The following is a 27,022-nucleotide window of genomic DNA, read 5'->3' as shown; positions in this document are numbered from 1 at the left end:
TCCTTTGCTCTAACCCACTAGACAACTCTCCCTCCCAGGCTTAAAAACAAGGAGGGCAGTTCACAGTCGGTTCGGATCCCATTTACACCAGTAATCCTACGGGAGTGACTCCGGATTGTCATGGAGATCAGGGTCTGGCCAGTTGGGGTCTCAGAGCCCAGCTCCAGTAGTTTTCTAGCCCTGCAGCTGAAGCCCGAGTCAGCCGCCCTGGCCAGCCGTGGGTCTTTTATTGCAGTGTAGACGTGCGGCTTCCAAGGGTTGTGAAAGTAGGGGGTGGGATCTGCCCGCAGAGTCCTGGGGTCACTGAGTGATGGGGGCTCTTCTTGCACTTTAAGATCTTAGTTAAAGAGGGTCTGTGCGGGGCCGGGGGAAGCTGAGCCGGTGCCCAGAAACTCTCCCGCTCCATGGAGCCCCGCCCATGGGATGAGAGCGAGCCAGCCATCCCTCCATCAAAGACAATCACATCACAGGCTGCCAGGAAGGCAGATTAGATTCCCTGCCGTTTCATTTACTTGAAAGGTTATCTTTGCTGGCTCGCCTCCATCAGCGAGGCCCAGCTTGGAAGCAGCCAATTTCATTTCTGTATCGGATTTCCATGTTTGCATAATTAACTGGTTTGCAATTAGGCTTGCCCTCCATCCATACCGCTCTTGTTCTTTGAAGTTTTTAAGAGCTTGCGAGGCCCCGGGGGTCTCCGAGCGAGGGGGTTGAGACGGCATCGCGAGCGTGAGCGGGCAGGACTTCCTTTGCCATGGCATTGTAAAATAAAACGGGGCCCAGTGCCCCCAGCACAGCGCCCAGAGGAGAGCGCCCCCTACTGAGTCACCTGCACACACACACACACATTTGGGGTCCATTCCTTGCACCTCGCCGGCTGTAGGGTGCCCCTCTGGAGTGGGGTCTCAGGGCAGGGGAGAGGAAAATGGGAGCTGGACACTAATGCAGTGTCCCCTTTGCCTTCCAGGACACAGAGATCATCAACACCGCCATCCTGACGGGCCGGACGGTGGCCATCCCGGTGAAGGTCATTGCCATAGAGATGACCGGCGTCATCACGGACGTCTCGGCCATGGTCGAGTGCAAGTCCAACAACGAGGACATCATCAAGGTGGGCCCGGCGGGGCAGGGAGGGGCAAAGATTCCTGGAGCCGTCTGCCCTGTGGGCCTCTGCCCAGCCTGAGAGAATTGGCTCGGACTGGCAGGCCCTTCACGCAGCCCCTCCGGCTGTGTTTATCCCAGCCAGCCCCAGGCCTAACCCCACCTCAAGGCAGGAGCATGAGGCCAGGTGGGATGGAGGTGAAGGGCTCCCCCAATAATGGCCACAGCCCATCTAATGCTGGGAGAGAGCCCATGCTGCCGTGCAGGTCGCCCTGTGAGTTTGCTGCGTTGGGGGGCTCCAGGATCTAAGCTGTCAGGAGAAGGGCTGCGCGGGCCAGATTCTCAGCTGGTGTCAATCAGCGAAGCTCTATTGACTGCAGGGAGACTGTGTTGATCAATACCCGCCAGGGAACCAGCCCTGTGCCATTAGCTTTTCCAGGCACAAAGGTAACCTAGAGATTGTGACCCGTGCATAGCCAGTGTGGTGACGTTGGCCTGAATCTGCAGACAGCCCAAAACAAGTGCTCAGAGTGGTATTAACTTAATCCATGCAGTGCAATGGGTGTTAATTCTGAACCCTAACAATGACGCCCCACACAGCAGTATTACAGTTAACCCTTTCATTGATGATCCTCCTCACGGGAACAAGTGCTGGTCTGTTTCAGAGGGACGCAGGAGCGGGTATTGAGACGGGGATCAAATTGGGCCTCTGGGTTCGCCAAGGTTGGCTGGGGTGGAGAAATGATGGATTTAACCCCTCCCCTCCCCTCCCCCAGATGGAAAGACACCTCCTCCATCCACAAATATTGATATTCAGTTAATTCTGAAGTCCCTACCTCTGAAGGAGGATGGGTCTGGAAATAGACGTGAGACACCGGGACTGCAGGAGCCCTGCTCTGACTGGCTAGCTAACCCCATACACCTCTCTCCCCCCGCAGGATCAATGCATGGGCTGGATTTGCCTGGCCCTGAGATCAGTGTCTCTGGGTGGCTCTAAACCCACCTTCTCACTGCCACCGGGGGCAAATCCCATCTCCAAGGCCCCCTGGCTTCGCGGCCGATGGGCCCTTTTCAGCTGGCTTGCCTGCTATGGCTGCAGGCTCAGGTATTCCCGCAGCAGTGTGGGGACAGCTGCCCCCAGCCATGCGGTCCCGAGTGCCTGCTCCAGCCTCGCTAATCTGCTCCGGTGTCATTGGTTTGGTCCCGGTCAGTCCCATCCGCCCACTCCTGCTTTGCCATGACCCCTGCGGCCTGCCAGTCTGGCACTCCGCACCTCTGCTGCCCGAACAGAAGTCACTGAATTCTGTGTGACAGTAACCCTGCGGGATCATTGCCCCGTAACCGCCCGGCAGCCCCTGCGCCCCCTGCCCCGCCGTGTCCTCTCGCTTTCATAGCATCCCATCAACAGGGATTGCTGGGTGCCGGGGTCAGGCAGCGCCACTCACAGGCTCAAAGTCCGGCAAGGTGCCCTGGAGACGCAGGGGGTGTGGAAGGATCACCCCCTAAATACCCCCTCTGCGTGCCCATTGACACACTCACACTAACACAAACTCCTGACAACTCACACTCATCCTAACACACACTAACACACTGTCACTGACACACACACACACTCCGGCTAACGCCCCCTGCACATTTTCCTGTCAGGAAACACACTTGTCCTCCTAACTTATGCATATTCCTGCTAACACTCACACAGACACACACACTTGTTCTGACACACACACACTCCTGCTAACACATGTACACACACAAGTTCATGCTCTCTCTTTGTCCCCCCCGCACACACACACACACGTTCTCACATGGACTCACACTCCTGCTAGGTGACAAATGCCCCGATATTAGGGGCTTTGTCTTATATGTGCAACTCTCCCTCCTGAAAAAAAAGTGTCCCGATTTGTCACTCTTGCTCTCTGATCACCCTAACTCCTGTTAACACACATATACCCACTGCCCCTTGACACGCACTTCACTAACACAGGCACTCACCCAGACACACACATTTCCAGCAAGGCGAACGCATGTCTTCTCACATGCACCAACACACACAGCTGCTTCCACAGACAGACGTCCCCAAACCCACACAAAGTCCAGGTACTTTGCACTCCACTTAACACACCCACAGGAATACCCACTGATGCCCACTCCAGGTAGCACACTGGGAGCGCAGCTAAACACACTGACCCGCACTCCCACTAAGACACACACACAAACACCCGCTCCCACTAGCGCATTCTCCCAGCCCCACACAAGCGCTGAAAACGCGGGAACTTTCCTGGAGCAAAGCGCCCAGGGAAATCAAGAGGAGTTGCCCTGCAGTGACGACACCGGAGTTTGTCCCTGAGAGATTTCAGATGAAAGTCCCGTCTGGCCATTACTTGGCCGGAGTCCGCTCCTCTCCCTGCGCTCCCTCGTCTCTGGGATCTGAGTAGCCTGAGAAGGAGGGACCAAGCCCAGCTGCCCCTTTTGTAGCATAGGTTTCTGGTGCAAATCCCAAATCTGGGCATGAGCCGAGTGGCTAGCGAGAGTCCGGCCGCTGTTCTCGTGGCTGTTTGTTGCCAATTTCCTTAGCGGACCGGCAACAAAGGGGACACATGCGGGGCAGGGCAGAACCAGGCTGGACTTTCTCGTGTCCTTGTAAATCAAAATAAACAGGTGCAAATACAGTAGTGAGAAGGTACCACCCGGTTGGCCTAGGCAGCTGTTTTGCTCTGGTCACCAGTTAAGTCCCCTTGTTTACCCCCCTGCTCAGTGTGTACACGGTCCCTGGTCTGGGCCTGATCCACCCAGGAGATGCATCTGTCACAGCCCCGGCTAGAGGGCTTCTTTCTCCAACCATAGCAGCTCATGCTCTTAGCTCTGGAGGTCCCTGGCGTACTCCCCAGGTGGGCGGCTGAGCTCTCATGGAAGTTATGAGTGCTCCAAGCTCTGGTCTTGCTCCACTGAGAACCTTTGTAAGATGGCCGAAACCTGGAGTCTGCTGGGCTCCGGCTGGACCCCCCAGAGGGGAGGAGAACCGGGGAAGGAGAGAGGAAAGCAGAAGTCAGAAGAAGGTATGTGGAGCAGGGATTGTGTAGATCGCATTAGTCTCCTGAGGGTTATAATCCTTTGACTCAATTTCAGTTGCTGGTGGCCCGGGAGATACAGGAGGTTGGGTTAGGGGGTTTGGTGGTGGCCCCTCTGGTCTTAGACTCTATGACTTTCTGGTAGCCCCTGGGCTAACCCACATGCCTTATGAAGCAGCACCCTGTGCACCTTCTCCAGAGGCAAAGGGAAGGGCAGGGCTGAGACAGCCCATTCGAGCCGCCAGGAACCTCTGTGAATTCGGTTTCACTTGACTGTAACGTCGCCTCTGAATGCAAGTGCAGCCCCTCAGAGCGCGGAGGGAGCCAGAAGGCCGGGCAGATGGGTTATGACCATCCTGGGGCCACTTATTCCAACCAGCTCATCTTGCTGACAGATTTCTCACAACGGGGCTGTAATTAGTCACCGGGCGAGCTAAATGAAGAGCCCGGGCCCCTCCAGAGCGCAGGGGGGGGTCGCTCTCCATCAGCCGCGCAGCCGCTCCTTGGCACCCTCCTGGGCATGTGAAATGCCACGGCTTCCCAGTTTGATTGGTGCCACTGCAGGGCTGAGGTGCTGGAGCCTTGAGCTCTGGCGTGGGGGTTCCTGGCTTCTCCTGGAACCGTCCTCTCTGGTCCTTCTGCCGGCAAATTGATTAGGACCCACGGCAGGGAAGGCAGCTCCACGCACCTTTGGAGACCAGTGCTGCAGAGCCACGGGGCCTTTCCTCTGCTGCCAGACCCGGTTGATCAGTGGGGTCGACGGGAGTGACTGACCTCATCTGGGCTCCGATGCTGCGGAGTCCTGCCCCCTTGTCTCTGTCCTGAGCACGGAGAGGCCTGGCAAAGGGAAGTCAGGCACCTAACTCCCTTGGGCTCTGATACAAAACCCACTCAAACGACGATCCAGTTGCCCTCCCACCTCACCGTTCCCCCTCCAGCCTCCCAGCCACCGGTCCTGAACCCGAAAGCCAGATCTGGGCCACACTGTCTCATCCAGCCCCTGAGAATGCCAGCGAGGTCGGCGGGCAGGGCAAGCAGTGCCCGCCGCGCACGGCATGTTCTCCCGGAGAACCCCAGCACTCAGTGCAGTTGCTGCTGGTGCCACAGGGTCCCGCCTGCACCGAGGGCTGGACTGAGGCCCGCCAAACTCATTTCACGGCTGGACCGTGGTAGAGCCGCGAGCTGGTCTGACCTGAACCGCATTCCTCTCCTGTGGATTTGATTTCAAGGCTTGCAGGGGAGAGAGAATCACCATCCATGGGAAGGCCGCAGGAGTACTCCAGTGTCTAACGCGCTGGCGGTCGGAAGCAGCTAAAACTACAGGTTATCAAGCCAGTTATTACTGATAAGGCAAAATATTGTTGCTTTGAAATGTAAACGGCAAGTTCTCATTAGCGGCTTCACTTCCACCTCAGAGCCTCATTTCTTGCCAGGCGGGATCAGAGGCTGGCTGACTCTCCAAACTGCACAACTTCTCCCCCGGGGTCTGCATTGCCGCACGGCCAAGGCTCTGTACTTGTGCTTCTCGGGCTCCCGAGAGCGGGCCCTGGGGCTCACAGAGCCGGCAGCCTCCCAGGCTCAGAGGGGAGAGAGGGGCAGGTGGGTCGGGGGGCCTGGCAACTGCACCTTGCTTCACACTCGCAAAGCTGGGGCGAGCACAAAGAGCTGGATAGCGCCTTTTAGGCCTGATGGCCGTGAATGGGGCACGGGGAGAGGTACAAGGAAGGGAGGGTAGAGACTAGATAGAAGGAATAAGGGGGAATAGATGACAAAGATGCATCTAAATGCCAGCTGTCTGTCCATCTATCTACCTATCTATCCCCATCCACCCATCTATCTATCTATCTATCTATCTATCTATCTATCTATCTATCCCCATCCACCCCATCTATCTATCTATCTATCTATCTATCTATCCCCAGACACCCCATCTATCTATCTATCTATCTATCTATCTATCTATCTATCTCCATCCACCCATCTATCTATCTATCTATCTATCTATCCCCATCCACCCCATCTATCTATCTATCTATCTATCTATCCCCATACACCCCATCTATCTATCTACCTACCTATCTAGCTACCCCCATCCACCCCATCTATCTATCTATCTATCTATCTATCCCCATCCACCCCATCTATCTATCCCCATACACCCCATCTATCTATCTACCTACCTATCTAGCTATCCCCATCCACCCCATCTATCTATCTATCTATCCCCATCCACCCCATCTATCTATCCCCATACACCCCATCTATCTATCTACCTACCTATCTAGCTATCCCCATCCACGCCATCTATCTATCTATCTATGTATCCCCATCCACCCCCAGCATCTATCTGTCTCCATCCACCCCATCTATCTATCTATCTCCACACATACCATCTATCTATCTATCTATCCCCATCCACCCTCAGCATCTATCTATCCATCCCCACACATCCCCTCTATCTATCTATCTATCTATCTATCTATCCCCCTGTACACCCCTCTGTCTATCTACCCATCCCCGTACATACCCCTCTATCTATCTATCTATCTATCTATCTATCTATCTATCTATCCCCATCCACCCCATCTATCTATCTATCTATCTATCTACCTATCTCCTGCCCCCTCTTTCTAGCTCTTGGCATTAGACCAGCCCCACGCAGCATTCTCACCATCGCGGTGTGTTTGGGGGGAGACGGACGTTGCTCGAGAAGCAGGAGATCAATGCTAGCGTGCCCTTCATGCCACAGGATTCCCAGAGTGCTTCCCAGATGCCACGCACGGAGCCCCGCTGACAGGCAGCCACCTCTGGGGTGCAGCGCTGCAGGGCTGTGGGAGGCGGAGTTGTAGGCCAGGCTGCGTGTACAGAAAGTGCCCGGGCTCAGTCGGGTGGCCTCAGGTTGGCGTGGGTGACGCTGGTGCTGGGAATCCTGCACTTGAGTTCGAACGGCAGGAGCCAGTGGAGCTATGGCCGATTTACCCCACCTGGGGATCTGGCCCCATGGACTCCCATGGAGCAGTGGTGATTTACACCGAGTAGGGATCTGGCCCCATGGGGCTGTGGGGATTTACCCCCAGTGGGGATTTGGCCCACGGGGCTATGGTGATTTATGCCGAGTGGGGATTTGGCCCCTGGGGGCTGTGGTGATTTACCCCCAGTGGGGATTTGGCCCCATGGAGCTATGGCCGATTTACCCCACCTGGGAATCTGGCCCCATGGACTCCCATGGAGTTATGGTGATTTACGTTGAGTAGGGATCTGGCCCCATGGGGCTGTGGTGATTTACCCCCAGTGGGGATTTGGCCCACGGGGCTGTGCTGATTTACCCCCAGTGGTGATTTGGCCCATGGAGCTATGGTGATTTACCCCCAGTGGGGATTTGGCCCACTGGGACTGTGGTGATTTACCCCCAGTGGGGATTTGGCCCATGGGGGCTGTGGTGATTTGGCCCACAGGGGCTGTGGTGATTTATGCCGAGTGGGGATTTGGCCCCAGGGGGCGGTGGTGATTTACCCCCAGTGGTGATTTGGCCCACAGGGGCTGTGGTGATTTACCCCCAATGGGGATTTGGCCCCATGGAGCGATGATGATTTACCCCCAGTGGGGATTTGGCCCACGGGGCTGTGGGGATTTATGCCAAGTGGGGATTTGGCCCACAGGGGCTGTGGTGATTTGGCCCACAGGGGCTGTGGCGATTTATGCCGAGTGGGGATTTGGCCCCAGGGGGCGGTGGTGATTTACCCCAGTAGAGACTCGCGGCAGAACCCGTCCCCCGTCTCCCGGAGGGGGCGCTCAGTGACTCCCTCAGGGCTGCACAGGGGGTCGTGGTAGAGGCCCAGGCATGGAGCTGGCCAGCTCCCAGGCAAGTGCTGTAACGACTGGGCCAACCTCCCTTCCTGGCCCCGAGGCAGCGCCCAGGCCCGGACACTCCCTGGGCCCCCAGGGCAGCCAGACTCTGCAGTCTGTGTGCTCCAGCCCCAGGCTGTCGCCTCAGCTCGCACCGAGAGAGACTGGGGCACGGGGCCTGACAGACGCGACCGGAGAATGTTTACCCGAGTCCCAGAATAAAGCTCTCGTCTGCGCGATTTACTGCCCCCCTCTCTAATTTATGGAGACCCCGTCTCTGCAGCATGATAAAACTCTATAGCCATAATACACTTCCGGATGGACTCCAAGATACTTAAACTGGTTAATGCGCTGCCGCCCTGCTCATAAATCTATTCCCCCACTGTCCCCGCACCCGGGGGAGCGGACACATGCACACGAACCGGGATGAATAATGGATCGCGCAAACCTCCGGCCCCACAGACTTTGCCTTATGCTTTCCAGGAGGCGCCTCCTTGCAATCTCTGGCTGAGTTATTTTGTGTTGGTGGTTGAGCTTTGTTCCACAGGAGCTTCCCGCTACCAGGCGAGATTGGGGGGAGTTTGAATACGGTGTCAGGGCTGCAAACCTGGGACATAAATCACAGATTACGGAGCGGAATCTGCTATCTGTTCCGGTAAATAATTGAACGTTAAGAAGAGCCGGGGAGCTGAGCGTGGCGCCACTGCTGTGTACACAGAGAGGGGACAGGGATATTCCACCCAAAAAGAGGGCGTTACGAAAACATTTAAGGCTGCAAAGTCAAGCCCTCCAAAGCTAGGAAATGCTACAAGTAATGTTGCCCGTGCGACCTTAACTCAGCCCCCTTGGGCATATGCATTATGATCAAGTCTTTAATGCAGAGGTGGGCAAACTACGGCCTGTGGGCCACATCCGGCCCCCCGGACCCTCCTGCCTGGCCCCTGAGCTCCTGGCCCGGGAGGCTAGTCCCCAGCCCTGCCCCTGCTGTTCCCCCTCCCCGGCAGCCTCAGCTCACTGCGCTGCCGGCGCAATGCTCTGGGCGGCTGGGCAGTGGCAGAGCTGGGGCCTGAGCGGGTGCTCTGTGCTGCGCGGTGGCGTGGCTGGCTCCAGCCGGGTGGTGCAGTTGCCTGACCCGGTGCTCTGGGCGGCACGGCTGTAGCGCCGCCAGGCACTGGTGCTCCAGGCAGTGCGGTAAGGGGGCAGGGAGCGGGGGGGGTTGGATAGAGGGCAGAGGTGTGGATAGGGGTCGGGGCGGTCAGAAGGTGGGGAACAGGGGGCTGAATGGGGACAGGGATTCCGGGGGGGCAGTCAGGAAGGATAGGGGTGGTTGGATGGGGCAGGGGTCCCTGGGAAGCAGTCAGGAAGGAGAGGAGGGGTTGGATGGGGTGGCGGGGGGCAGTCAAGGGTAGGGACTCTGGGGGCGGTCAGGGGACAGGGAATGGGGGGGTTGGATGGGGCAGCGGGGTGCAGTTAGGGGCGGGAGGTCTGGGGGGGGTCAGGGGACAGAGAGCTGGAGGGGTGGATGGGGCAGGGGTCCTGGGGGGGCCATCAGGGGGCGAGAAGCAGGGGAGGTCGGATAGGGATCGGGGGCCGGGCCATGCCTGGCTGTTTGGGGAGGCGCAGCCTCCCCTAACCCGCCCTCCATACAATTTTGGAAACCCAATGTGGCCCTCAGGCCAGAACGTTTGCCCGCCCCTGCTTTAATGCCGTGATGGCAGCCTACTTCTTTCCACGGGCCCCCTGCCTCATTCAGTGCACGGGACCTGCTCTGGGCCGCGCAGCGAGGAGGCTGTTATCTGGAGGAGCCCTGCCTCGTTTGCTGCAGAAGCTGGAGGCAGTGCAGTGAAGGAGACAGGGACTGCAGGAGGAGAAAGGAGGGTCTCCTGGTGAAGGCATTTGAGTGCTGCCCTGGCGACCTGGATTCTAGCCCTGCTTCTGCCACAGAGCTCCTGTGTCAGGAGTCGCCTGAAGTAAACTTTGCACAGGGAGCCTCTGTCTGCGTCTCCTGTCCCGGGTGCCCAACCTGAGACCCTGCGGTCCAGGAAGTGCCGTCACATAGTGCTCTGAAAAATCCGGCCCTCTGCCTCTCAGATTGGGCATCTACAAGGAGATGCCACATTTGACAATTTTGGCCTTCATCTCTGTGCCGCAATTCCCCAGAGACAATGAGAGCTCCTAGCCTGCCTGGTGGGGCCGGGAAGATAAATGCATTAATGTTGGGAAAGGATTAGGGGACTTCAGCGAGAGCACCACAGAGAAAGCCGGGAGGAAATGAACCGTTCGGCAGTCAGAGCGGGGTATGGATGGCAAGGCCTGGGGCCACCAGGGGATGATGAAGATGAACGAACCATTGAATAGCTGCTCGCACAGAGCACCGTCCTTCCTGTGCACCGAAGGAGGCCGGGAGCCTGTGCAATCTTAATGTTCTTTTAACGTCATTTTTCTGGATGTAATTGTGATGGGTGAACCCCCCTCCTGGGGCGCCACCTGATGTGCTGGGGTCCCACTGAGCCCGCCTTTTCCACCAGCCTGGGTTCCCCACCCCGTTCATGCCGTGCTAGGCTCTCAAACCTTCTCCGGCACACACACAAGTACGTCCACGTCCACCTGCAGACACAGACTGAAATCAGCTCCGTGTGGGAGGACTTAGCGAGAGGCATGGCCAGCACTCACGTGCACACCTCCTTTGGGGCATGAACCCAAAATAATACTGTCTTGCGCTGGATAGAGAGATCCACAGAGCGCGAGCTCATAAAAATCACCCTCTCCCTCAATGTGGAGAGAGAGATGCACAGCTTTTTGCCCCCGCCCGCAGATACGAGTTGCACAAACTGGGTTTTGAAATAAGCAAGAAATACGTTTATTAACTACAAAAGGTGAATTGTACGTGATTATAAGGGATAGCAAACAGAACTGAGCAAATAAAACAAAACCCGCCAACGAAGCTTAATACACTCAAGAAGCAGGTTACATAATGTAATTTCTCACCTTAAACATTGTTGTAGGCAGAGTTTCTGTAGAGTTCCAGTTATTTCTCTTTGCAGACTGGACCCCTGTCTCTGCCTGGACTCAGCCCCTGCTTTTCCCTTCAGGGGGTTTTAGCAATCTTCCTTCTTGGATGGGGAGGCAATGGAGAAAAGTCCTGATTGCCTCACTTCCCAGCCTTAAATAGAATGTACATAAGGCGGGAATCTTTTGTTTCCCAGTTTGACCCCCGCCCCCTCTTAACGAAGAAACACTGAAAGCCCAAGATGGGGGTCTAGTACCAGGTGACACGATTACCTGACCCTGTAGTGTCAAAGCAGCAATAGGGGGAGCTTCTCAGGAAGGCGGGAGATTAGTATCTTCCAAATCTTATTGTTCTTCCTAATGGCCCATTGAGGCTGAATGCCTCTTGTCTGGTGGGCATTCCCCCAAACACACACACAGTTGTAATTGTTACATAGTCAATATTCCTAACTTCAGACACAGAAACGATACATGTCTACAAATTGGATAATCACATTCAGTAGATCAGAACCTTTCCAATGATACCTCACATGACCCATCTTGCATAAAACATACCTTAGTTATGCCATATTCATATCACAATATTTCTATGAAGAATATGGGGTGTAAGTCACACTAATAGCCAGTGTTTTTTAACGCTTAAAAATGAAAACAACAACGGCTGGGCTCTTTAGATCCTCGGCACAGCCCTGTACCAGCTCAGCTAATGGAGAACTGGTAGCAGTAGTAGGCTATCTTCTATGTGGACCTGCCGCTGGAGGGTGGTTGGAGACTCACACTTTGCCGGAGGGTTTCACAGCTGTTTGCTGAGAGCAGAGGAGTTCTGAAGCTGATGGAGGCCCCAGGGGTGTGCAGGTACAGGGTACAATGCTCGGTGGAGAAGGGCCTATTGCTCTGAGGGATAGCTCAGTGGTTTGAGCATTGGCCTGCTAAACCCAGGGTTGTGAGCCCCCTCCTTGAGGGGGCCATTTAGGGAACTGGGGTAAAAATCTGTCTGGGAATTGGTCCTGCTTTGAGCACGGGGTTGGACTAGATGACCTCCTGAGGTCCCTTCCAACCCTGAGATTCTGTGATTCTGGGTTCCCTCAGCCACCTGGGAGCCGCATACACGCAGAGGATCAATTTGTAGCGTCAATACCGGTGCCTCGGTAGCTGCTCTTGGAGGACAAAGCAGGGACAGAGCTGCAAAGGGTTCCAGATGGTGAGCGTGAAGCTGGCATCCCATGCGGGGCTGGAGCTATCGGCTCCTTGCCCAGACAGGCCCTGCTCTCCTCACTCAACGCTTAGACGTGAATCCTTCAGCTCAGGTTACTCCAAGCATGGCCGTAATAGAGTGCAGTACATTTAAGAGCTAATATACAGTAGCTTTATAACAGAGCTGCTCCATCATCGGGACAGGGCGGGTGGCTTTCAGTGAATCGAAACGCTGGTGGCCCCAGACCAGCCGAGCGGGTGGATTTATTACCTAAGGTACTGCGAGCAGCAGACCATCATATTATTGTGATCAACGGCCCAATATCCAGAGTGAGCATTCACCGGGGGATTCATTTCCGAGCTCATCTTTATTCAGACGCAGCCCGGCACAGCTGAGATTGTCTTTCCAGACATGCTGAGCTTGTGTCTATCTGATGTCAACACCGGGCCAAGGAGAGCTCGAGAAATTAAATACCCCTTCTCATGCCCTCCCCCACTGCCCACAGTACAGCTGCCTGCTCAGGGTATTGGGTCTGATCGTTCAAAGAGCTCATGGCTGGATCCCCCGGGGCTCAGCGCCTGCGATCAGGGCCGGGTTCCCCAGGGCTCAGCGCCCGTGATCGGAACCAGATCCCCCAGGGCTCAGCGCCCGCGATCGGGGCCGGGTTCCCCAGGGCTCAGCGCCCGCGATCGGGGCCGGATTCCCCGGGGCTCAGCACCCGTGATCGGGGCCGGATTCCCCGGGGCTCGGCGCCCGCAATCGGGGCCAGATACCCCAAGGCTCAGTGCCCACGATCGGGGCTGGATTCCCCAGGGCTCAGCGCCCACGATCGGGGCCGGATTCCCCAGGGTCCAGCGCCCACGATCGGGGCCGGATTCCCCAGGGTTCAGCGCCCGCGATCCAGGCCAGATTCCAAGAATTCAGATCCCATTTAGACACCTAAACAAGGGCCAAATTTGCACAAACATCCCATTGTGACAAGCATTCAGCACACCAAGTCCTTGAAAAAACCAGGCCCCATCCTGGGTGCCGAGCCCTTCTGCAAACCTCCCCAAGCAGACCTGATTTGCGCTGTTTCAGTGGAGAGCGTTTTGCACCTGTCAGTCATCGAGCTCACATGTTTTTCTGAAACCGCAAACCAAACTCGGTGCATCCGCCTGAGCTGATCTGCAGAGGCAGATGGGTCAGCGGCCAATCTCTCGGGTGCAGAAAGGCAGGCTGGATGGTTTGCAGGTGTGGAATTACACTCACAGAGACACAGGCTGCCTGGAGACCTGGAACAGTATCAGAGTTGCTGGTGAGAAATCCTCCTTCCACCTTACGGGCAGGCAATGTTGCATTCTGGACTTACAGCCCTAAGAAGAAACACGAGCAATCCATTAGCAATTTCCTCCCTTAGCTCCTTAATTGGCTTGGATTGGTCTGTAATAAGCGGCCCCCTCAGGATATATTTGTTTTATAGCACATTTAACTAATGTTATTTGCATAAATGGAAATTAAAGAATGGGGGAGACACAACAATGGGATTCAAATTGATTCGGTGGAGAAACATCTCAAGGTATTAACGTTAATGACGGTCACGGGGGTGCCAGTGAATAGCACCTTAAAGGCAGATCCCATGTAAATACATTAGCAACAATGCACGGCTAATAGGGATTGCTTCCGTTAAATGAATTGTTCCAGGACGCGCCGCTGGCACATGGAAGAGGCATGTCTAATGCAATTTACTTATCCACTCGGCGCTGCATAGCAGAGGTGTGGAGGGCTAGCTGGGTTTATCGAGCTGGTTCTAAGATTTCTTTCAGGGCTGGGTACAGAGCAAGGGTGGGGTTGTGTTTATGGATTTAGGAGCTGATGGGTCAATTCTTAGCTCTCCCCGTATGACCCGGGACACGTCGTGTAAACTCTCCATCGCTTTGACACCGTTGGAGAAGTTTCGAAAAGATGCAGAACGGCACAAGGCAAAACTGACTCTAGACACAGCTCGTCCTGTCGCATCCGGTGTCAGAAAAGGGGAAGGAGGAACATTGGGAATTTCAGGCCAGTTTCGGGTTTTGACAGAGCCAAAAGAAAACGACCGTTTTGAGTCAAGGCCAAATGAAATAAATGTTTTGTTGCAAACGGAAACACTTTAAACAGACATTTTTGAATGAAAATCTTTGATTGAAGAGGGGGGTTGTTTTGACCAGGTTTGGGTGCTATCCAGCCTCTACAGGGGGAGTCTGGTGGGAGGTATCACAGAGCCTGATTGTCTAGAGCCATCGATCTCAAAGCACCTTACAAAGGAAAGTCAGTAGCATTATCTTTATTTTACTGGTGGGTAAACTGAGGCACGGCGAAGTGCAGGCATTTGCCTGCGGTCTCACAGCAGGTCAGTGACAGAGCCTGGGGCTCCAACTGCTTGCTTGCGGTGTGCACGTTTGTTACCATCGCACACGCCCATCGGGTATCAGCTGGTGCAAAGGCCTTCAATGGCGGGAGGGGGCGGTCGGCACCTCCAGAGGCCGCTCACTACCTAGCAGGATCACACCCCTGATTCCCAATCCTCCGGAGGGTCGAAAGCCATGCAGGACTCCGTCCCCTTTCCGGACGCCTTCCGCTTTAGTACAATACCCTTGCTGACAACTGGGGGCGCTGTTGCAGTGCACAGCGGCTTTTTGTTCCTGCAAATGTGCCTGCCCGCACGTGGCCAGTTCCAGCCTTGCACGGAGGCTGCTACCTGGGTACCAGTTCCGGTGACCAGATGTCCTGATTTTATAGGGACAGTCCTGATTTTTGGGGCTTTGTCTTATATAGGCTCCTATTACCCCCATCCCGATTTCTCACATTTGCTGTCTGGTCACCCTCGTGCAGGGGTTCTCAAGCTGGGGGTCAGGACTGCTCAGGGGGTCACGAGGTTATTACATGGGGGGTCGTGAACTGTCAACCTCCACCCCAAACCCTGCTTCGCTTCCAGCATTTATAATAGTGTTAAATATAAACAAGTGTTTTTAATTGATAAGGAGGGTCCCACTCAGGGGCTTGCTGTGTGAAAGGGGTCACCAGTACAAACGGTTGAGAGCCGCTGCCCTCGTGCCACTCTGGATGCCATCCCCTCGCTTAACCCAGCTGCCGCTCAGTCCCTGGCAGGCCGGGGTGCGGCACCGGATAATGTGTGGCTCCGGCAGTGATCGGTTCTTTCTCTGATGGCCCATAACGAGAGCGGTTTGCCTTTGCCATACGGCCGATGTGTCCTTCCCACCTCCTGGCCTTGGCGAGACAAGGACAACTCCTGCCATTTAACATCCCTGTACCGCCCCTTGTTTTTCCTCCAGTTAGCATATGGGGGTGAACGTGTCGGGGGCGGGGAGAGCAGGGCACTCGCCCTGCAGAGCCACGTCCCCCGGGAACCACAGCTCCCAGCAGTCAGCGCTCCAGCAGGAGCTAAGCGCCCCGCTGCAGTGCATGCTGGGAGCTGTAGTCTCCCCAGGCCACACGCCGTTGGGGTCTGCCCCCCCGGCTCCCTCCAAGCTGCGGCAGGAACAGGGAGGCGTTATGGTGCCCCCTGCTGCAAGGCTCAATCCAACCAGCAGCACTGCTCAGTGCCGGTGCTTCCCTCCCTGTCCTCCCCAGGTGTCCAGCAGCTGCGACTACGTGTTTGTGAGCGGGAAGGAGACGCGCGGCTCCATGAACGCCCGGGTGACCTTCAGCTACGAGCACCTGAGCGCCCTGCTGGAGATGACGGTGTGGGTGCCCAAGCTGCCGCTGCACATCGAGCTGTTGGACCCCAGGCTGAGCCAAGTGAAGGGCTGGAGGGTGCCCATCCTGCCGGACAGGAGGTGCGCCCCGGCATGGGGGGCGGAGGGGAGCTCACGCCCCGCGGGCCGGGGAGTGGGGGGCACGGGACTCTGCCCTTGCCCAGCTGTGCCAGTCACAAATGCAGGTCCCGTTGGCTTGGTGCTCCGCCCGTCTGGAAATCAGGCCCTGCTGCTCTGCGCTGACTGCAGCTGGAGGCTCCTCCGGGCAGGGACCCGGCCCAGCTCCCCTTGACGGCCTCCTCCCGGCAGTAATGAAGCAGGCTTAGTCCCTGTGCTTTGAAAGGCCAATGGCGACTCCCTGCTCGGCCACTGGAGGGCGCCGCCGAGCGAGACAAAGCCCCCCTCTTCCGAAGGGGGCAGCATGAAGCCCGCATGGCACCCCACCACCCGCGGCCTGAATCACCAGGGACCCTCATGCTGCCCCCCCAGCTCCGAGGGGCTGGAAGAGCTGCCTTTGCTGGGTGTTTCTAGGGCACAACGACTCTGTGGAGACAGCTCACAACTCTGCCAGGCTCCGAGGGGAGAGAGGGCCTGGGGCGGAGGCCGTGCAATACACATACATGCATGCCCAACGCCTTTGCTGTGGAGAGGGACAGAGCCGGAGGGGGACAGGGATGGAAGGAGGGGGGAGATCCAGGGAGGGGTCCTTTGCCCATGCTCCAGGATGGGTTCCTGGACACTACCGTAATTCCCCCAATAAAGAATATACAGCGCCCAGCACACCGGGGTCCTGGTTCAGAACTCAGGTGCCTTGGAACTACCGTAATTCACCTAATATACAGAGCACATACCCTAGACACCCTTTCGGCTCCTATTCCTGCAGCTGGCTGAGGCCTTTTGTTCAGGATGCACCAATAGTGCTGGCCCCGGCCCTTTACATTAACCCCATCCCCTCCAACACCAAATGCCAGGTGCCGTGGGATCTGCCGGCCTGTGCCACCTGCATCCAGAACCCTTTGGTCAGCCAGCTGCCCATGAGGTCTTCTGCCGCCCGGGGGTGCTTTGCTACCTGTAGTGATGCTATTGCACATCTTGATTTAGATACAGGCCTCACTGCTGAATTGCAGCCACTTCTGGGGTGGAGCATGGAGGCTGCTGAACTGCATGGTAACAGGGCTGGAAACGAAGGAGCCTGGCGTATATATTGCGCCACCTGCGAGAGAATCGTAGATCTGTAGGGCAGGCGGGGAAACCTGAATTTCCCTTGCTGCAAACTAAGCTGCTTGCTTGTCCTGACCTCAGTGAGCATGGAGACCAGTTGAGCCCCACGCTCTTTTCAGCCGCTCTTTACGTATCTCATGGCTATTATTCTCTTCTCGAGAATCTGAACACAGGTCAGGTTTTCTACGCCTTTGATCTTTTGTGTGGCTCTCCTCCCGAACTTCTCCAGTTGGATCACGTCTTTCTGGCCGTGCCGCGCCCGGAATTGGATGCAGTGCTCCAGCCGAGGCCCCCCCCCCAGTGCTGACAATTACCTCCCGGGTCCTGTTAATACAGCCCTTTTCGCACCTGCCTCCCACTGTTGGCTCCTGCTCAGTTTGTGATCCCCGGTAGCCCCCAGCTCCTTTCCAGCAGCATTGCCATCTAGCCAGTAGCCCATCCCTGCGACGAGTCACTGGCCTCTGTGACCTTGGCACCCGCTCGCTGCAGAGCAGGGGACAGCCCCAGCCAGGGCAGGGCGGCTGATCTGTCGTGTGCCCCCAGGTCAGTGCGGGAGAGCGAGGATGACGAGGATGAGGATGAGCGGAAGCAGAGCCGGGGCTGCACCCTGCAGTACCAGCACTCCACCCTGCAGGTCTTCACCCAGTTCCACACCACCTCCTCGGAGGGCACCGACCAGGTCATCACCATGCTGGGCCCCGACTGGCTGGTGGAGGTCACCGACCTGGTCAGCGACTTCATGAAGGTGGATGACCCCCGGGTGGCCCAGCTGGTGGACAGCAGCACCCTGGCCGGGCGGGAGCCGGGCACCACGCTCTTCAAGGTACGGGCCCCTCGCCCCCTTTCCTCGGGGCAGGGGGAATCACGGGGCTGGAGCTGGAAGGCGGCGATGGAACGAGCCCTGCGTGCAGAGGGGTGAGTGAGTAAGCCGGGGGCCGTGCCTGGGCTCATGGGGCAGCCCAGCTGGCAGGTACTTGCTAGAGGTGATCAGGGATTCCCTGGGGGCCTCTGTCCCACGGGGTTGAGCTAACAGCTGATGAAGCAGGGGAGGAAATCCTTCCCTTCCCCTCAGTGGGGGTCAGGCTGTTTCCTGCCCCTCCTCCCTCCAGCCATTATATAATGGGGGGGGGGGGAGTGGCCCGTACCAGGCTCCACCAGCTGAAGGCTGGGCCAACCCCCGGCAGCATGATGGAGCAAGTCACGTGGGGAGGGACAGGCGCCCGCCCAGTGGCAATGTCTGGGGAAGCCCCAGAGTGGCCCAGCCGGCCCCACGGGCTACCCGAGCTGGGGCTAGTTGCAAGTAGGACTGTGGCTGTACCTGATTGCAGGTCGGCTCAGGGCTGCAGCCCGGCTCTGTATGTGGACCCCGCTGGAGATCCCTGATCAGGGTCAGTTCCACTCCGTCACCCTAGAGATAAGGGGGGGGGGGGCACCTTTCACCCCACGGGCATGGGGCCGATTGATGCCAGCCGCTGTCAGCGGGGAAACGCTCCAAAGCTCCTTGCCCTGGAGTGCATCTCCCTCCTGCAGCCGCCCCCCAGGGGTGGGGAGGGTGCTGCCGGCGCTGCCCCCTCCCCTCCTTGGCCAGAGGAGAGGTGAGCCCGGTACCAGGCATCTGAGGGGCTGTATGCAGAAGGGACAGGCCTCAGGCTGGGGTAGTCTGGATCTGGGGTCCTTGGTAGCTTTCCGGTCCAGAGGCCGGCCTGGGTGTGTCCGATGCACGGAGGGCGTGTGCAGGGTGTTGGCACCCTGGGCTCGGAGTCGTGCAAAGAGGCAGTAAATGTGCAAATTCTCTGCCATGCTGAAGCGGGCGTCCTCCCCGCCATGGGCGCCCGTCCCGCTGAGGTCCCCGCGCCCCAGAAGCATCGTCTGCCTCTGATCCTCGCTCTGGCTGTGAATGTCATCCTGGCTTTGACTTCACCAGCCGCCTCTCTCCTTCCTCCCTCCGGGGCTGGGGGAAGGGGAGGGGTGACGGGGTGGGCACAGTTTAAAGTTATCTCCCGAGCACATGCTTCCCCTGCGGGCTGGCTCCAGCCATTAACTGCAACGCCAGGCGGCTCAGGTTGTAATTATTTCTAGGCCTGGGCCCGGTTACGCTTTTCTAAGCGAAATTCCTGGTTTCTTCGATACCGGCTTCAAAGGGCCGAGCGTCTCAAGGTCAGCGCGGCGGCTGCCGGCGGATCAGAGCTCTCCAAGAAACCCCGCTTGGGGTGCAGCAGTAGCTCGGGCGCGGTGCAGGCAAAGGTCGTGCCCGTGGGGTCATCTCTGAGGCTCTGCCGGATGCTTTGTCAGCTCCCCGGCTCTCTGGGGGCCAGCGATATTCCTTGGGAGAAGGGAGGGAGCCCACAGCACTGGGGGTGGTCCCTCATTGGCGTTGGCAGGGCACTGCTAAGAGGGAGCTCGCAGCACTGGGGGTGGTCCCTCATTGGTGTTGGCAGGGCACTGCTGTGAGGGAGCTCGCAGCACTGGCGGTGGTCCCTCGACATTGGCAGGGCAGTGTCAAGAGGCGGTGGGTCACTGGCTGGGCCATCACGGCCGCTCCCCGACCACTCTCTCTTGCAGGTGGTGTCCCCGCTCATGGAGGCAGTGCTGGGGGAGACGGTGGTGACGGTGGCGGACGAGAAGGTCAGCATCACCGATCTGAAGGCCCAGGTGGTGTCCAGCCTGTCGCTCTCCCTCCATCCCAGCCCCGGCAACAGTCACACCATCGTGGCTAAGACGGCCGCCCAGCAGACCCTGAACTTCTCCAAGCAGGTAACACAGGGCTCACGCCGCATGGCTCACATGACCACGCCTCCCAGCATGCACTTTGGCTCTCCATGGAGCATTGCATGCTGGGGCCTGTAGTCTCCCAGTGCCACAACCGCACGTGGGCACCTGTACTCACCGCTCTGCCATTGGGATGCGGTCCTGCCCCTGCGAGGGCCTCTGGCTGAGGCACTCTTCAAATAACACGCTCAGAGGAGGGACGGGGCATGCAGTGCTCAGGGTCAGGCTTTTGGGTGCAGTGATTTCGCTGGGGCTCATCTCGTCAGCCCAGCGGAAATTCACGTGATGTGGCAGGACCACTCACTTCTGTCTGGGAGAGGCCCTGGCTCCATCTGGGGGCGGGATCCCCGATCTGCTGGCCTCGAGAGAGGCTCACTCCTGTAGGAGCCCGTAGAACGGCGGGAGTTCCCATTGCTCTCATTCCGTGTAACCCCTGGCGCCCAGCCCCTCCTGGAGAGCTTACGCGTCCAGCTGGCCTGCAGGGATGACCTGGCTGCCAGGGGCACTGGCACCTGCTCTGCTGGCGGAAGCCAGGGGCCTCTCTGGCTCCTCTCTCACTCATCCCTGGCTGGATCCAAGCGGGGCCAGGGCAGCCAATGGTGGGAGCAGAAGGTGAGGGGCTTCAGTACTGGCCCCCAAAACCCCCCACCCTAGATACCCTCAGCACCCCTCACCTGCCTACCCAGATACCCCCAGTTCCCATCCACTGACCGACCCCAGCTCCACCAGAAACCGACCCCCTGACCCCAGGAGCCACCTGCCCCACCCACCGCTGCCAAGGGTGTGTTGATTAGATGCACATTAATTGCAAACACGCACATTAGCGCATTAACTAATTTGCATACTTGACTTTGCATCTGTGCCAAACTTGCCAGCTATGCCTAGGAGCCGCCAGGTGAGGCCTGGCCCTGGGAATCGTTTGCAGCAGTGCCTTGGCATGGGCACACTATCCCGGGGATCTTCGCTGGCCGTATTGCCCGGAGCAGCGCCCCTCGGGGATCTCCGGGGGCTCTGTGCGGTACAAGAGAGACCGACTGAGCTCTCGCTCTTTACAGTGAAGTCAGTGCCAGGGATGGTGACGGGCGGGTATCATGGGACTTCCGCTGAAATAAGAGTTTTGCTAGGGGTGAAATGGGCCCAAGCAATGGAGCCCGTTGGCACCGGGGGCAGGGGGGAGGTCATAAATGCTTCCTCTCTGTGGGGGCTTTTTATAAGTCTGCTGAACAGCTCAGCCCTGGGGAGAGAGACAGAGAATGGGGAATGGACGGACAGATGGTTGGAAAGATTGTCAGATGGATGGATGGAGAGCATGGTGGATGGATGCATGGATGGATGGATGCAGGGATGGATGATCAGCATGGGGGATGGAGTGCGTGGGGGAGGGAGGGAGAGAATGGATAGAGAGTATGGGGGATGGATGAATGGATGTGGAATGGATGGAGGGTTGGAAAGCATGGGGGATGAATGGATGGACAGAATGGGGGATGGATGGATGGTTCGATGGTTGGGGAGCATGGGGGATGGAGGGACAGATGGATGGTTGGAGAGCATGGGGGATAGACGGATGGATGGATGGTTGGAGAGCATGGGGGATGGGCGGATGGATGGATGGATGGATGGGGAGCGTTGGGGATGGAGGGATGGATGGATGGTTGGGGAGCATGGGGGATAGACGGATGGATGGATGGTTGGGGAGCATGGGGGATGGAGGGACGGATGGATGGTTGGGGAGCATGGGGGATAGACAGATGGATGGATGGATGGTTGGGGAGCATGGGGGATGGAGGGACGGATGGATGCTTGCAGAGCATGGGGGATGGACGGATGGAGGAACAGATGGATGGATAGATAGGTAGATGCCCATTCCCCGTGTTTGTTTTGCAGGAAGCCCTCCTGAGCATGTGGGTCTCGTACAGTGATGGCACCACGGTCCCCCTCTCCCTCTACGACCCCAAAGACTATAACCTGGTGGTGAGCAGCCTGGACGAGAAAGTGGTGTCGGTGACCCAGGACCGGGCCTTCCCGTTGGTGGTGGCGGAAGGCGAGGGGGCTGGCGACCTGCTGCGTGCCGAGCTGGTCATCTGCGAGAGCTGCCAGAAGACCAAGCGGAAGAGCGTGCTCTTCACGGCGCTGGCCAGCGTGCGGGTGCGCTTCGGCTCCGAGGAGGACCCCACCTATGACTATGGGGACGCTGGCCACGTGCCGAGCAAGCCGGGGACCTCAGGGAGGGAGGAGAGCGCGGCCAGCACCACCCTGCGGGCAGATGTGGAGAGGAAGCCGGAGCCCAGCCAGGACAGCAGAGCTCCCAGCATCCCCCATACCACTGAGGACTTCCCCACCATCCCCACGGGCTTCGTGCAGGTGCCGCGGGGGCTGACGGACCTGGAGATCGGCATGTACGCCCTGCTGGGCGTCTTCTGCTTGGCCATCCTGGTCTTCCTCATCAACTGCATCGTCTTCGTGCTGAAGTATAGGCACAAGCGCATCCCGCCCGAGGGCCAGACCAACATGGACCACTCTCACCACTGGGTCTTCTTGGGCAACGGGCAGCCCCTGAGGGTCCAGAATGACCTCTCCCCTCCTCCCGAGAGCCCTGGCAACCCGCTGGAGAGCGTCCAGACCTGCTGCCATGGGGACCACCACAGCAGCGGCAGCTCGCAGACCAGCGTGCAGAGCCAGGTGCACGGGCGGGGAGATGGCTCCTCGGGGGGCTCCACCAGGGACCAGAGCGAGGACCCGCTCAACTCGCCCACCTCCAAGAGGAAACGGGTGAAGTTCACCACCTTCGCCACGCTGCCCTCCGAGGAGCTGGCCTACAACTCCATCCCCATTGCTGACGAGGAGGACCTGGAGTGGGTGTGCCAGGACATGGGGCTACAGGATCCCGAGGCGCTCCACGACTACATCTGCAGGATCAAGGAGATCGCTTAGCCACGCCACGCCAGCCGCTGCCCACCGGCCGGGGCTTGAGCGGATACCCCAGATCCTGACCGCGGGAGCCGATTTTCGATACTCCCCCCCTTTCCCTTTCGCTCTCTCTCTTCCGCGCACGGGGCTCCCCCTTCCGCCACTTTTTTTTTTCTTTGAAAGGGAACGAGTGTCGAGCGAGCCAAACGGAGTGGGGTGAACCCCGGCGTCCCAAGGGAGCAAGGGGCCACCTCTGCCTTCCGCCCACTCACCGCCAAAGTGCCGAGGTGCCTGCACGCTGCTTGCACAAACGCCCCCCCTCCTGCCAGGCGCTAGGTGGCACCGTAGAGGGGAGCCGGTGCAGCGAGGGGCGCGGAGCCCCGCGTTACGGGGAAGACACTGGTGGGGGTGGAGGAGCCAGAGATAGAGCAAGAAGTGGGGGGGGGGGGCAGGTTCAGACCTGGAGCGATAACGGTCAGCGTGGAGGGCTCAGCTTGGATGTGCCCGCTCTCCACGTGCCCTGACGCTGCCTTGGCCCACCCTGCGAACCACTGACCGAGCGGCGCGGCCTCCTGCCCCGCGGCCTCCGAGCGAGCGTCGGCCACGAAAGACGAACAGGATTTCTCTGCTTTACTTTGTTGCACAATAATGTTGAATAAATATACATTCAGGGATCCCCCCCGCCGGGCCCGGTCCTGCCGTGGGACGCGCTGCTCCGAACGCCGGGGGAAGGGAGGGGAGGAGCGGGCAGGGGGCATGGCCCTGAGCTAAGGACCAATGGTGCCTCGGGTGTGCACCGGAAACCTAGAGCGAAGTCGTCTGGCTTTGGCCCAGCCAACCCCGCTGTCACCACCCCCGGGGAATACATGGCCACTCCCTTTGCTATTCAGCACCAGAGGAGGACAGCGCCCATGGCTGTCCCTGGCTGTGCCAGGCCCTGGGCTTCTCGCTCCCATCCGGGGCCTGTTCCCGCCACGTGTAGCTGTGCTTCTGGAAAGCCAGGGCTGGCATGAAGCAGGGGAGGGAGGGATTGGGGCCAAGAACCCCGTTGGCCTCCGAACCCAACCACAAAGCTCCTGAGATGCTTGGGAATCTAAAGCCGAGGTTCTCGGCCCCGGGCCAAGCTCTTCTCCCAGCTCCCGCTTGCTTTTCGTTGTCTTGGCGTGTGTGCCTTACCCAAATGGAAGCACATGCGGAAATGGCCCCAACTGGCACGTCAGGGGTCCCCTCAGCTGGCGCGCCCCAGGCCTGGGTTCTCTGCCTCCCACCCATGGCGGGGCGTGGGGCGAGCTGAGCTCCCAGCGCCCAGTCTGCAGGCTTCGAGAGGCTGCACCGCCTGGGCGTCGGCTGCCGTGGGTCCCATTCACGAGCCTGCGGGTGAATCGGCAAGCTTGAGCGAGTCACCCTCCCTGCACTGCCCACGCCGTGCCTCAGTTTCCCCTCGGTACAACATAGTACTGTGGTTCTTCTTTGGCTCCCGGGTTCAACACAGGCTGTTGTGGGAGGGAATTGCTCGCTTCTCCAGCTTCTGCTGCCCAGGGCAAGCCCAAAGGCTGAGCGATGGATTGAGACCTCGCATGCCACGTAGCAACTCAGATGTGGCCGACGCCCTCACATTCCCTGGGAAGGGGCAGCTGCTCCTGGGGAGAGGAGATGGTGCCAACCCCACAGGGGTGGGGAGTGGCTCTGAGTGAGTGGTTCAACCATGATGCTGTGCTCCTAGCACCAGACCTGGTCCCCGTAATAGCCGAGTGGGGCCTCCCAGAGCCAGGCCCAGCCAACCTGCAGTGATAAGGTCTCTCCCCGCCACTGCCTCGCCACCTTGGCATCTGACCCCCTCTGCCAGGGAGCCCAGAGTCTGGGCCTCTCCCATTGCCACGTTCCCACAACTCTCACTACGGTGCAGCTCCCCAACCGCCTCGCCCCGCAGGCCGCACCATGCCAACAGTGGTGCCTGCGTGCTGCCCCATGCCACGTGCCCCCCCCCCCCCCGCCCGACCATACCAGGCTGTAGACACCGATGCTGACTAGCAGAGGGGCAGGAGAGCAGAGCCGCTCACGCCAAGGGAGGGGGGGTGGTGTCATGTTCTCTCTCCACTGGGCTTTACCCACCACTGCGTCTAATTCTTATTAAATAAATAAAAGAGACTAGGGGGGAAAAAGGCACTGGAAAGGCGGGCGCATGGACAGCATCTCTGTTGGGTTTGTGTAGCGTTGCCCCTTTAGCCCGCGTGGTCTAGCCAATAACCAGAGCCTTGCGGGGGGTTCTGTCTGTTCGCAGGAGATATTGGTGAGAGTCAAACTCATGGTGGCGGCTTGTTTAGTCACAAAGAAAGTCCATGCGCCGTCCTGTTCCCTGAACGCAGGAGCCGCAAGCAGCAACAGGCACTTTCCTGTCTCAGGAATCCCCACGCCTGCTCCTCCAGCCAGCTCTGTGCCCAAGAAGCCCTGTGTCTCCTCTGCCTCCCCGGATCACACTCACAACCACCATCAACACACTCCGGCTGCTGTTGGTATCCTAGCCCCTGTGTTTGCAAGCAGGGAACCCCACTCAGCCTACCCAGCTGAGCTCTGAGCTGCCATGTGCCTTGGGCAGGCTCTCCCTAGTTGTAGTTCTCTTTACTCCATAAAGGGACTTAATTGCTCCTTTCATTGCAACTGAAAACCTGCTTGGTCATATCTATTGACGTTAACTAGGGGCTTGTCTACACCTGGAGTTCATCAGGAATAGCTGTTGCACTTTAAATTCACACCCGACCTTCAGCTGAATTATTTTCCGAGTGTAGACAAGCCCGCAAGCTGTGATTGGCTGAGGTGCCACTGCTGGCAGCCATTCGCCCCGGTCACAATAATGGTGTAGCTATACCCAGTGCACTGTGTGTGGCCATTAAAGCAGAAGGGAATTGGTTTCACCTTTGCCAATGCTAGAGGAAACAGCCTCCTAGATAACCCAAGCTGCTGGCCTTGGGGGGGAGGTGCATTGGGCCCAAGCCGGCTCTCCTGCACAGCCTGCACATGGTTTCTCAACCTGGCTGGTCACAGAGGGGTGTTGGGGGGGCCACAGACCCCCTGCTCTTCCCACGTCGCAGCTGGGAGGGGCTCCCCGTGTGGAACGCTTGGGGCCCACTGGCAGAGGGAACTGGCGTGGGCTTTGTGCCCTTCTAAGCTGGCTTCCTTCAGGTGTGGCACTAAAGCCAAGCTGGGCCTCGGGAACTCAGTGCCAGGCCAAGGGGAAGGCGTTGGCGGAGGATTTGGCCTAGGCACTGACGTGCCCAGCAGGCCCGTCAGCCGCGGCCCTGGGTGCAGCCAGACACGGAAGGACGCCGGGGGCCTTGTCTATAGGCATGAACTGCTCGCGAGGCCCACGCTGCCAATCGTGAATGTAGTTGTACAAGAATGAGAACATCCCCATGCACACGCAGCGTCCCTGCTATGCTCGGTGTCTGTCATGGGGGAGGCGGCCCGGGAGCACACGCCATAGCTGACATGCCCCGGTTCGGTAACTCCTGGGGTCAGTGCCTGGGGCAAGGGCGCTGTTACGGTAAATCCTAATCCCTAGCTATTCGCCACGTTCCATCAGTAGGTCTCCAGGCACTGCGCAAAGGCCAGCAGGGTCGGTACCCTGATTGCACAGAAGGGGAAACTGAGGCACAGGGCGGGTTCCAGGTCATGCTCGGCATGAGGCTTGCCTCAAAGTGAAACATCTCACTCATTTGAAACTCGGCTTTGGAAGCAGCCCTCATGCACCGAGACAGTCCCCACCCCTCCTCCCCCGGCCTCCGCAGCATTCAGCTTGGCTTTAAGTCGCCTTCAGGCGTCCGCCTCCATTTTAATTTGGTGCCCGCTGTGATTGTGCTGCAGAATGCTGATGGCCAAGGACGCTCCTGGCCAAACACTGCCCTTGCCCAGCTGGGAGTAAACCCCCAGCGATTCCTTGGGCTCCTGGATTTACACACTTGTGACTGAGAACAGAGTGTGGCTTGTGGTGCTCTGAGGGTACGGCTCTCCTGCGATCGGGGCAGCATGTGGAGACATACCGGAGCTAGCCTGCCTCGAGCTAGAGCACCAGAAAGATCCGTGGCCGCACGGCTAGCCGGCTGCACATGGGTCCAGGGTCCTGGATGGGCTTGTACTCAAGACGGCTAGTGCGGCACCATTACAGTGCAGCCGTA

The 27,022-nt window shown here is 58.3% G+C and overlaps 1 protein-coding gene across 1 annotated transcript in view; it reads left to right on the top strand.

Moving 5' to 3' along the window:
- The window catches only part of TMEM132E (transmembrane protein 132E), a 228,321-nt gene extending 204,803 nt beyond the window's left edge, over positions 1–23,518 (top strand). Inside the window, exons 5-9 of the mRNA XM_054008790.1 lie at positions 965–1,108; positions 15,829–16,034; positions 17,718–17,997; positions 19,737–19,928; positions 21,828–23,518. Of these exons, the coding sequence (XP_053864765.1) occupies positions 965–1,108; positions 15,829–16,034; positions 17,718–17,997; positions 19,737–19,928; positions 21,828–22,874 (1,869 nt within the window). The 3' untranslated portion in view covers positions 22,875–23,518. The remainder of the gene's footprint in view (positions 1–964; positions 1,109–15,828; positions 16,035–17,717; positions 17,998–19,736; positions 19,929–21,827) is intronic.
- Positions 23,519–27,022: the final 3,504 nt, after the last annotated feature.

This window comes from Malaclemys terrapin, chromosome 18, assembly GCF_027887155.1.
Source record: "Malaclemys terrapin pileata isolate rMalTer1 chromosome 18, rMalTer1.hap1, whole genome shotgun sequence".
Lineage (NCBI taxonomy): Eukaryota > Metazoa > Chordata > Testudines > Emydidae > Malaclemys > Malaclemys terrapin.
The sequence above is the reverse complement of the archived record's forward strand: the minus strand, read 5'-3'. Positions and strand labels throughout refer to the sequence as shown.